This window comes from Macrosteles quadrilineatus, unplaced genomic scaffold (assembly GCF_028750875.1).
Source record: "Macrosteles quadrilineatus isolate MER2022 unplaced genomic scaffold, UCM_ALF_1.0 Scaffold_2__2_contigs__length_208266976, whole genome shotgun sequence".
Classification (NCBI taxonomy): domain Eukaryota; kingdom Metazoa; phylum Arthropoda; class Insecta; order Hemiptera; family Cicadellidae; genus Macrosteles; species Macrosteles quadrilineatus.
In genome coordinates this window covers 105,557,691-105,569,447 of record NW_026542595.1, presented here as the reverse complement: position 1 = coordinate 105,569,447, position 11,757 = coordinate 105,557,691, and the positions used below count along the sequence as shown (strand labels likewise).

The following is an 11,757-nucleotide window of genomic DNA, read 5'->3' as shown; positions in this document are numbered from 1 at the left end:
TAATACCCCAAAATTGATTGTGGATTATTTCACATGTTTATTTCAAAATTTGTGATACAATATTACATCATAATCAGTTTTTCTCAATTTTATTTCAGAACGTAATTGTTTAACCTGGTAAAGATGAGTCGTTTGATATTTTTTTAACGTTTGCGAACTTTTTTATAATTTTTTACCGTCAATTTTAATTTGTGAGAGAACCATAGGTGTTTAGATAGGCATTTGGGGCGTCTTGCTGGAACGTGTGTGTCTACAATTGTGTGTATTTTGCTGTAAAAAAACTTCTAGTGTTGTTTAATAAATCGTATTGAAATATTTTAGACCAGTCGAAGTCACGAGTGTCTCATTAAATTCTAAAAAAAATGGCATTTGGGGCGTCTTGCTGGAACGTGTGTGTCTACAATTGTGTGTATTTTGCTGTAAAAAACTTCTAAAGTGTTGTTTAATAAATCGTATTGAAATATTTTAGACCAGTCGAAGTCACGGGTGTCACAGTAAATTAAAAAAAAATTGCATGTGAGGTGTGTCAGCACTGAAGTCTGTATCGCTTCTGCCACTCCGAACCATGTGGAATTCACATAACAGCGCGGGGACACATAACCATCAATATTTATACAAAATAGGATTACGGAAAGTGTGGTTACACCACAAAAGATGGACCACTTACCATATTTTGTATATTTACCGTCTTGAGAGTAACAGTATAAGCGTAAATATATGTTTTGAGTGTTATAAGACGTATCTTTATTTACTTTCCGTAAATTTAATGTACAATGCTGATCAAGAAGGTATTTAATGGGATTATATTCTTCAACAGCAGTCAAACCGTTTAAACCACTTAAAAGTAGACCTTAAGTCCTACATTTAACATATTATTCTTTAAAACTAAATTACGTAGCCTACAATAAAACATTAACTGTGTGCATGTCTCATTTCCCTGTGATAAGTTATATCCAGACACAACAATATGTCGATTAAAATCGAGATAAAATCCTCTCTATGAAAATCCTCCATTACAATTGTATGTTATATCTTCGTACAAATAATCTACCTTATAATAAAATGAGTTATAAGAACTGGCATCAGAAAAAGTTTTAGTAAATTTTAGATGAGCCCAAATATTATCGACCTCTGATTTTAATTAAATTAATCTCTGAACATTAATTTAATCATCTACTGCTAACAAAACTTTTACAACCCTACTTTTCCCCGAAAGTATAATGATTGAACAGACATTCTAGTTTTTACTATACATTTATTTTACTGTATGTTTATGTCTGAGTTTCTATGACTGATTTTTCCCCATAAAACCCCTCTAACATAACAAAAAATCGATCTTTAGGAAAGAAGCCGGTTTTTATTAAAATTAATGTGTTATTGTCCTTATAATTCTAAACAAAATAGTGCAATCCCCCATTGCTGTAACAATATTACAGTTTAAATGTTATTGCAACTTTGATGATTTTCCTTATAAAATATCATAGTTACTCCCACTGCTTACCCACGTAAAGGTTGTTGACAAGCTAATGGGAGAAAGTATGTGTCAGATTACTGATACCGTTTATACTATAATACAACATCAATTTTCTGTTACGGTGACAATAAACAAATATGATTTTTTAAGTTGACTAGAACAGTGATTAAGATGCTCTAAACAATAAGTTTCTAATTTATAATGTGTTATAGAACGAATTACAACGGTATAAAATAGAATTTATTTTAACTAATTAATTAAGATTTTTTTTATTTACAAATAAATATAAATTTACAAAAAGTCACACAATTTAGTTACACAATCCTGTGGCTTGTCTGCAGCAATTATCATATTTTTTTGTAATTTCTCAGTACTTGTGTATTCAATCAGTCTTTTGTTTACCTTGTTTATCCGTAAATAAACTATACCATAACACAGAATACACTTATATACCAAAATAAATAACAACCAATCATAGAATTTAAAGTAGTCAGATTTTAACAATTTAATAAACTACGAAAAATTAATAATAATAAACATTTGATACAGTCAACAACATTGCTCAAATATAATGAAACACAGTTATTTTCAACTCCGATCTACATAGATATAAATTCTTTAACATTAAATTTAAAACTCTACAGTAACTACCAAACCAATCATAGAATTTAAGGTAGTCAGATTTTATTTATAGTGGTTTAATGAACTTTTATTTTCGTTCCAGCTCAAAATAGTTGTACACTACAACCATAGTTTCGACGCCAATTGCGTCATGGTCACGTAGGTCAAGTATCAAGTTGTTGTCATAGTCGGTCGCTTAGACGTAGTCAAGCTTACATAAACAAAAAAAAATGGTTCTCGGGGATGGAATACAGGCCTGTACTTATTTAACGAAACCGGCTATTTTTAGCTTATTTACTGAGTTGAGCTGGCTATGTACGTGTCCTATTGTGTTTTTGTTTGTATTTATGTGACCTTGACGACGTCCAAACGATCGACTTTGACAACAACGTGATACTTCTCGTTATGACCTACGTGACCATGACGCAATTGGCGTTGAATTGGTTGAAATGGTTTCAACTGGTTCAACTGGTTTCAAATGGTTGTAGGTGCAATACAACTATTTTGAGCTGGGACGAAAATAAAAGGTAATTAAACCACTATAAATATTTGTCTTACCAGCTCAGGGGCAAACCACAACAATGAATCAGATTTTATTAATTATTGATAACTAGCAGCTATACCCGTGCCTTGCAACGGGGACAGTATGCAAAAGAGACAATGTTGTTCTTAAAAAAACCTTACAAATTGTTTCACACCTACCATTTAGTTTGGAAACGAATTTTAACTGTATTATTTAACTTGATAATAGTACGTATTTAATAACTCAGACTGTGAACACTTATTTCGGCTACCTAGGATACAAAATCAATGATAGATTTTAATTTATAATCAAACTAGCAGAGTACCCGTCCTTCGTACGGGGTTGGCATATAAGTATCAAATGCTTATAGCAGTTATGAGTGAGGAGATGGTTTAAGAAATTTCGGTTCTTTTTGAAGTTCGTTCGCTACGCTCACTCACCTTTAGGTTGGAGCTCGTTCGCTGCGCTCACTTTCCTTCAGGTTAGCTCGTTCGCTACGCTCACTTGCCTTCAGGTTAGCTCGTTCGCTACGCTCACTCGCCTCCAGGTTGAAGTTCGTTCGCTACGCTCACTCACCTTTTGCTGTTGTCATAAATGTAAAAGAAATAATAGTGCTAGTGCTGCACCCTGTTGGTAATCCTTGTAACTTTTAATGCTATTGAACATCATAGAACATAACCAACTTGTTTAATTGAAACAGCTGTTAAGATTCATTAATTCCATTTCTCATAAGGTTAACATGGGAAACTCCAGAGCCACTGGGGCGGAGCCCCGAAGGATTTTTTGGGATAAAAATATGCCTATATGTTAATCGGGAATGTGAGCTATCATCATGCCAAATTTCAGCCCGATCCGACCAGTAGTTTTTGAGATTAGCTCATACAAACACACACACAGACACCACCTCTTCTTTATAATAGTATAGATAACATGAATAGTTTGTACTATAAATGAAAAGCTATCACAATAGTTCCAAACCTGTCAATAGTATAATTTTCTAACATATTTTAGTGAAATTATAATATATATAGGCTATATATACATATAATATATCTACCATAAATTAGAAAAATATGTGCACCAAGTTCTTTCTTTAGTTATAAAAATATCCATATTGTCCTAGCCTAAACACAAGTTAATTACTTAAAAATTACACACAAAAAATATTTATGTTAAAAATAGTTTAAAGGTAATCGTTTTTCTTTTTTTATACAAATATCTATTTAAAAAATTGGTGTTAATTTTGAAACCAAAAAATATTTTTTCTGATTTTTCTCAGTTTATCAGTTTGCTCAGTTTGCTGTGATAAAACGATTTTACTAAAAGAATTAGTCAAAGACCAGCCATGTTTTGTATAATCTGGGGAAATGAATGTTGGTGTTCGGTAGATATTTAGAAATAAAACTCAAGATCTATTTTTTGAGTATTTTAGATAAGCGTTTTTTAACCTTGTAAACCTTTTTTTTACTTCTCTCTTTTCAACTTTCATACTTGGAAAGGATTTTAACTCAACTATATAACCATACTGACTGCCCTCAGGACAGATATCTTCAATAAACTTAGAGCAAGCTTCACCTTTGAGTTTCCACTTGTCACATGCTTGTCGTTCAGACCACATCTTGACTATTAAATCCTTGCTCTTTAAATATTGTTTGTATTCACTGGCTTTCTCAGTCAAATTGTTTAAAACTTTGTAGTCATGTTGTGTATTTGTGTCGTCTTTGTAGTCACTAGGCCGCGGAGGGATACCAGATTTCCCAGAATCAGCTTCAATGAAATCATCCAGCACTTGTAACATCAAGATTTTCTCAACATGACCAAGAGTTGTTGGTTTACCGTTAAAATCTTCGATTGGATACGAAATAGCATTATATTCCACTTCTTCTTTTCCTGGTATGGTGTACTTTCTTCTTCCGTCTTTTTCATACAACTGCAATGCTCCAGCATTACATGAATATCTATTCATTCTATCGCTTGTTCCTTGGATGTCTTCTCTAGTATATCTGCTATGGTAGAATATTGTTGCCAAATCACTGTTGTTGGTTCCAGCCATCCCTTCTGGCTCATTCACTCGCGCATCGCCATCTTGAGTGTATTTGTCACGGAAAATCCATTTTGGTGGATAGTATTTACTCTTAATGGGAACAGGTAATGTTTCCTTAATGTCATTGCTTTCCTCGTTTTCCGATTCAAGTCTTGGTCTTTTCCCTCCACTTTGCACGGGCTCATCAGATGATCTTTTGGACGACATGTTCTAGTCTGCTGCTGTTCTAGTAGACTCAGTTCTTGTAACCAACAATTATATTTAAAAATTACAGTTTTCTGTAAACCTCACTGGAAGACATCAGTTTACGATAAAACTACTTCTGGTCGATCCATGGTCCACTGGCAACACTGGTCCTGAAATAACAGAAAGTGATATTATTTATAACATATTGTGATTGACAATAGTTTTAATGGTCCTTTTCCGTTATTCACTAAAACTACTTTTTTATTACAATTCCGTTTATTAACAACCAGAAATAAGTCATAATTAGCAAGTTTGGTTAGGTTAGTTTAGAATAGTTTCATTTTATAACTGATATGTTCAAAGAATAGGCTAAATGTTGAAAATATCGGAATTTCAATAAAAAAAAGTATTTATAGTGAATTAACGGAAAAGAGCAGTTTCAATTTTGATTACCTGAAACGTATTGACTCTGTTTAATGTAATGTACAAGTAAATAATGAATCCAAAAATACAGGTTGGCTGGAAAGTTACTTGCACCTCCTTACTTTTTAACCATTTTATATATTTGAAATCGGTTTACGCCGACCTTCTTAGATATGAAGGGCTACAAAAATGATCAGTAATTTTGAAAATTATGCCTTCAGGGGGTAAAGGGTAGCTCAAATGTTTGTTTATTGGTGATTCGATTGTTATTTTCGTTATGTCAATTGTTTAGTTTCGCCAAGACCTGTAAAATGATACCAAAGTCGACTATTTGACAATTCTTAGATACCCCCTATCACCACTACCCCTAAGGGCACAATTTTCAAAACTAACCATCATTATTGTAACCGTTTGAATCTAAGAAGGTTGCCTGAAACCGATTTCAAACATCTTAAATTGATAAAAGGTTAGGGGGTGTAAGTTACTTTTCAGCTACCCTGTATAAAAGCTTAAGCCCTCACTCACCAATTCATCCCTCATCATAAATCATAAAAAATCATTGTTAATCATTCATTCAACTTACAACAATCATTAATCCTCCAAATTACGGACGAGCTAGAAGGCTGAAATTTGTTATACTCCTTATTCTTATTACAAATGGGAAAGTTAAACTGGTTTTGAAAATTATTCCATAAAGGTTACGCCCTAGATGCTCTCTCGCACACTTTTTTCATGCACACCATTATTCCAACCAAACAACAACAAACTGCGTGCTTTTATTAGGCAGGTTATACGTGTAAGTTTGAAAATAAGTTGGCAACACTTGAAGATATAACGACTACGATCAGCTGGTGCGGCGTTTCCCATTTCGTTTAATGTTTGGATTTAGCCTAATCTAAAAACGTGTTGTACAGTCTTTGCAAGAATAATTATTTATATGATTTATAGTAACTGTATGAAAAATAAAATGTGTAACGCGAGTGCAAACTACCGTTGCTGCACTCCAGAAACTTTCCACACTACCTACGGCTTGTGCGTAAACACTTTTCTCGTGTGCAGCAAAGTTCCACTTCGCCTACTAGTTACAAATAACTATAGCTAAACAATTAAACATGAATACAATATAAATGTTATTGTATGGACAATTAATCTCATCGAATGGGAACATTTCAAACTGAAACAAATCGTCATAGCAAACATACTAAAGGTGATCTTCGACTAGTACAGGTATCTTTCTCCAGACCGAGTTTTTGTTAATGCTCATCTTTTGGAAATACTGGGTCGATATCAGCCCATCTATCGTTCGGACACGGCTCACAGCAACAGCGTCCACCCAGCACTGAATTATCATGGTCCAATATCAACAACTTCTTGTTTCAGGGCCATGCCTTGGGATTTGTGAATTGTGATAGAATAGGTATGTGTCAATGGAAATTTTTGCGGCTATTGAAGGTTTGTTTATGGCACAAATGAATGCCAAAGGACTTTGCCACGTCTTCATTTCATGCCGTGATACGAACAACGTTACAAAGTTATGATTTGGTTGATATTTTTTTATATATATATCGTAAAGAAAAGTGTTCAATTACAATATGTCCATGTATGTATGTACCACTGATTTGAAAGATCAGATGGCATAAAGCCATATCATCAAACAGATATACAATAAATGCCACCATCTTGGTTGCCAGGTTCCGCTTGACGTAAACATTTGTCGTTCATTCATTGCTAATAGCTTATGACCACACATAGATAATTTCATAGTAAACTACGACACGGAATATTTCGAACAAAATCTGAAGATTTAGGCTAGTTTTTTTCTCCATGTACCTCATTGTAATTTTGTATATTCGATCTTAGGGCTGAGTGAATGACGGCCATTAACATTAATAGCAGCACAACCAGTTGGTGCTAAAGAGGTTATCAACAATATATTCAGGCTGCACACAGAGTTCATGTGAGTAGCAAAAAGGATTTAAAAAAATTCGCCCGATTGTAGTTCAGTTCATAACAGACTAAAACGTAACAATCTTTTGAAAAAAAAACCTTTATAAACAAATAATTCAATCCGTCGTTCTGGTTGCAAGTTATTCCGCTAATGAAGGTTTTGTAGATGATCACCTGACTCCTTAAAAAAAAAAAAAAAAAAAAAAAAAAAAAAAAACTATTTTATGAGGCGAGTCTAATCAAAACTAGGTACTTCAAAGCGAAAAAGTAAATCGGTCCCGGGTCCAGGTCTTACCATGAGGCCTAAGGCAATAGCTTATATCCTATATGGGAAATTCGCTAAAACTAGGTGGAAAAAATTAAAAACATATTTACCTGGAGTAGGTGGTCTCCTACCATGACTGTTGGACTCTTGGTCTGTTGGATGTGGTCCCTGACAGCATCTGTTGGAGTTCAAATCAACTTATCCTTTCAACAGAAGTATATATACTGTACTGATCATAACAACTAAATGCAAAATGACTTAAATGCTATTAAGTCACGGCTGTCATTTTATTTTACCTACGGCTGTTAAGTGTTATTCAAATACTTGTTCAAAAACTATAACTATTTTTCTTACATCTATTTTAGTCACTAAATTAATTCCTTTTTGAAACAACAAATTATCAAAATTTCATGACAGTTACCTTTTAAAACTTTGACCTATTTTGCAACTCTGATAATTGTATCGAGTAGAAATCTCCGACAGTTTTGTGTCTTGGTTTCTCATACTATTCCAAGGCAATTTTGTCATCAATTTAAATCGACATTTTGTCGATATCAAAATTCTATTTTGCACCTCCTACAGTTTTGAAATATCCGAAACTTTTGCTATAATTGTCTTTTAGGAATATAAAAGCCATGCAAAAGTTCGTCCTTCGTATGGGGTTGGACTATAAGTATAAAATGCTTATTGCAGTGTTATACTCAAGGTTTGCGTTTGCAATGGGGGAGGACACAGTTTGATAAAATTTGGTTCTTTACGGTATACTAGTATTACACATCTACCATAGCCATAATGTTCTACCACTTCACCTAAACAATAGAGACAAATGAATTAGGGTATTAAGGTATTAAACATTCCGAAAATATCACCAATTATTTATGAAATTAAAAACATAAATATAACTAACTGTAAACAATCCTACTTTGACATTTCTCATTGCGTATCACAGTTTTTTGTTGCTGCTTAGTTTAAATCAGCTGTTTCCATAAATAAAAAAATAATAATAATGCTGCGCCCTCCTGGTAAATCTTATCCATCTATATATTAATAGGCAAGCCTGTTTCTTTAAAGCTTTTTTTTCTCAGGCCGTGTCCATCGCAGGGAAAATCTACGCATACTGTTGGAAAAAAAATTACAACGAAATATAAATAGAAAATAAAAACAAATGGAAGAAACTCCAATCACATGTTTTATTTACAGCGTGGGGTGAAAATAGAGAAGTCTGTACATTACATATCTTTGGTCGAGTTTCGACCGCTGGACGACCTCTAGTATCTTTTTAATTAATGCTTTTGCATATCATTGACCCGATTTTTCCAGTTGAAACAGCTGATTAAATTCTTTAATTACCTTTAAATATGAATACCCATAAGGTTAACATGGGGAACTACAGAGCTAATGGGGTAGAGCCCAAAGGATTTTTGGATAAGAATATGCCTGTTAATCGGGAATGTGAGCTATCATCACGTCAAATTTCAGCCCATTCCGTCCAGTAGTTAATGCGTGATTGAACTTTAAATAAACAAACACTTAAACTTCACATTTATAATATTAGTAAGAAGTTAGATAAAAATTAAAGTAAGTTAGGAAATAAAAGGAATATTTTGTAAAAAAATACATACCTCGTTTTTTGCAGCTAACACTAGTTTTGCCAAGAAACGCTCACTGACTCGCCGATGTGAAGTTTTCGACTGAAACCACTTGCATCGACTGATCAAGTCAAATGGTGTCAACTGTTATTACTCATCGAAGGAGAGTGGCAACACTGTCGTCTGTAGTCTCCTGACGACACTACTTTCACTTGTGGATTTTTCCGCACTCCATTTTTGTGGCAGCGTTTATATTCTGTGATTCAATGGCTATTTATACAGTGTCTTGTAAGGTGTCTCAAATTGATTACGGAAAACGGCTTAACGTACAAGGATGAAATAAAATTATTCCCCGCTAAATCAACCCCAAGGAATAACGTAAAAATATTTTCAACTTTTTCCTGATACAGGGTGTACCAAAAACTGAGGGTCACTAGTTCGAATCTCGGAATTTTCAAATGTAAACATATGTAATGTTATACTCTTTTTAAAGGTAATAGACAAACATTTTGGCGAAAACAGAAATGAATTATCTTTTCCCGTTTCAAAATTGCGGCACATTATTTGGAAAAAGTCAATATCTTTTCAATACTCTTCGTTTCCTATATCAATGCACTTACCTCTTCTGCGGTTGAATTTTCTTACTCGTTATGAAATTAGCTTTACTGTAATATGCTACAAGTAACAGTTTTTATTATTTTTTTTGTATAAAAATTCGAAAAAGATAGATAGCCGGTGATAGACTCTTTCCGTTATCAATTTGGACACCCTGTATAGGGGTGGTGAAAAGTCCCGAAACGGCGGAATGTTTTATTTATTAATAATACTAGAAGATTCAAACTTAACATATTGAATTGGGGACTAATCTAATATTTTCTTTAGCTTTTTACGGACATCAACCTTACATACGGGCTCACGAGGAGTCAGTAGGAAATAATTAGTATAGGTTGATATGTACATCAAATTAAAGGTGTTTATTAGCAGAGGACAACGCCGTAAACCCGACTTTCAATTGACATCCGAGCCGAAAATGGCAGCCATTCAAAGATTGAATTTGAAATGTTTAAGGCTGAAAATTCTTGAATCGGTTTAGTAAATTATTAGCCAGAAGACTAAAACTGTGCAAATTTAATTAATACTGGGTGCCAACAAATTATTTTTAACGTGGTTACCAACCCTGTACCTTCTCTGGAGGATGGCCCATTAGGAGTCTGTAGACAATTCTTAATGTAAGCATAGGTAATGATGTGTGTAATTTAATGAATTACATTTAAATTTTTCTTCCAGTTTGAATCTTCTATCATTATTTAAAATACTAAATATTATGCCGTTCCGGGACTTTTCACATCCCTGTATATTATTATACTGTACACACAAAATTTAACAATTAAATTACGTTGTATGGGATAAATTGTTTTCGTCGATAATTAGAAAACTTGAAGATAAACACGGTTCAAGATTAAATTTGGAATGTTTGGAATCGCAAAAGTCAATGGATTTATTGATCTATGAACACTTATATAACAGTGCATACGACCTTGTCAAGAATATTGTTAAAACAAGAAAAACAAATATCACAGACTTTAAATATGGATTACAATAAGAAAACTACAAAATATAAAGTAGTATCACAGATTCAAACATATTTCATAATACTCAAATGACGCCGGAAGATTGCTGACTAGCAGAAGGTTAAGGATTATTCAGACTAGTAAAAGGCAAACATATTATATCTGAAGGCAAATGGTTAAACGTCTAACACCTACAAAACAATGGTTTCTTATAGTTTTAGTAACATAACTTGATCAAAATGGACATTTTTGCGGTTTACTGTGGACCTTCTTATTTAAATTTTTACTATTATAATTACTTTCTTTTGCAACAACAAAACGTTAGTTATTCTGCCAGAATTTCCCAAAAAAAATAATGCCATAAACTAACATAGTAAAACAAAGCATACTAAAAACTGGCTTTACTTACGTCAATCCAGCTCAAATGTAACTGTTGGTTACGGCCGTTTCGGCACCACAATGCCCCATAATCAGGCATTAAATCTCAGCTGAAGCAGTGTCGTCCAATTTACAACATTAAGCAACATTAACATAAAGCCTACTTTTAGCGAATTTCCCTATAGGGAAGTAGCTATTACCGTAGGTGGCACAGTAAGACCTAGACCCGGAACAGATTTACTTTTTCATTTTAGGGAAGTACTCGTAGTTATTACCGTAGGTTGCACTTAGTTCCGGGACTGATATACTTTTCCATTTTGATGTCCCCAGAGGCCAAAAACACTATTCGTTCAAATTTTTATATATGTATGTATATATATATATATATATATTTATTTATATTATATATATTTATTTATATATATATTATATATATTTATATATATATTATATATATTTATATATATATATATATACGTCCGTGAACGCGATAACTTGAGTAATTTTTGTCCGATTTTGATGAAATTTGGTTTAAAGGTGTAAAGCGGAATAAACTTGAATGAGTTCGCGAACCAGCACGATCGGACCATGGGAACGGGGCTTTACGGGGGGTTTTATGGGGTAAAAATTGGTTTTTCTCACTTTTGACCCTCAAAACACAAAATTTCCCAATTTCTCTTTAGACCTTTTTAAAGAGCTTAAAAAACAAATAATTTAGTATTTAAAAGTATTTTTT

At 33.2% G+C, this 11,757-nt stretch overlaps 1 protein-coding gene across 1 annotated transcript; it reads right to left on the bottom strand.

Moving 5' to 3' along the window:
- Positions 1-3,967: 3,967 nt before the first annotated feature.
- LOC128987522 (uncharacterized) lies at positions 3,968-9,177 on the bottom strand. The gene is made up of 3 exons (XM_054408410.1): positions 9,106-9,177; positions 7,594-7,651; positions 3,968-5,018 (listed from the first exon to the last, which is right to left on the bottom strand). The coding sequence occupies exon 3, from the start codon at positions 4,867-4,869 to the stop codon at positions 4,024-4,026; it is 846 nt and encodes a 281-aa protein (XP_054264385.1). The 5' UTR covers positions 4,870-5,018; positions 7,594-7,651; positions 9,106-9,177; the 3' UTR covers positions 3,968-4,023.
- Positions 9,178-11,757: the final 2,580 nt, after the last annotated feature.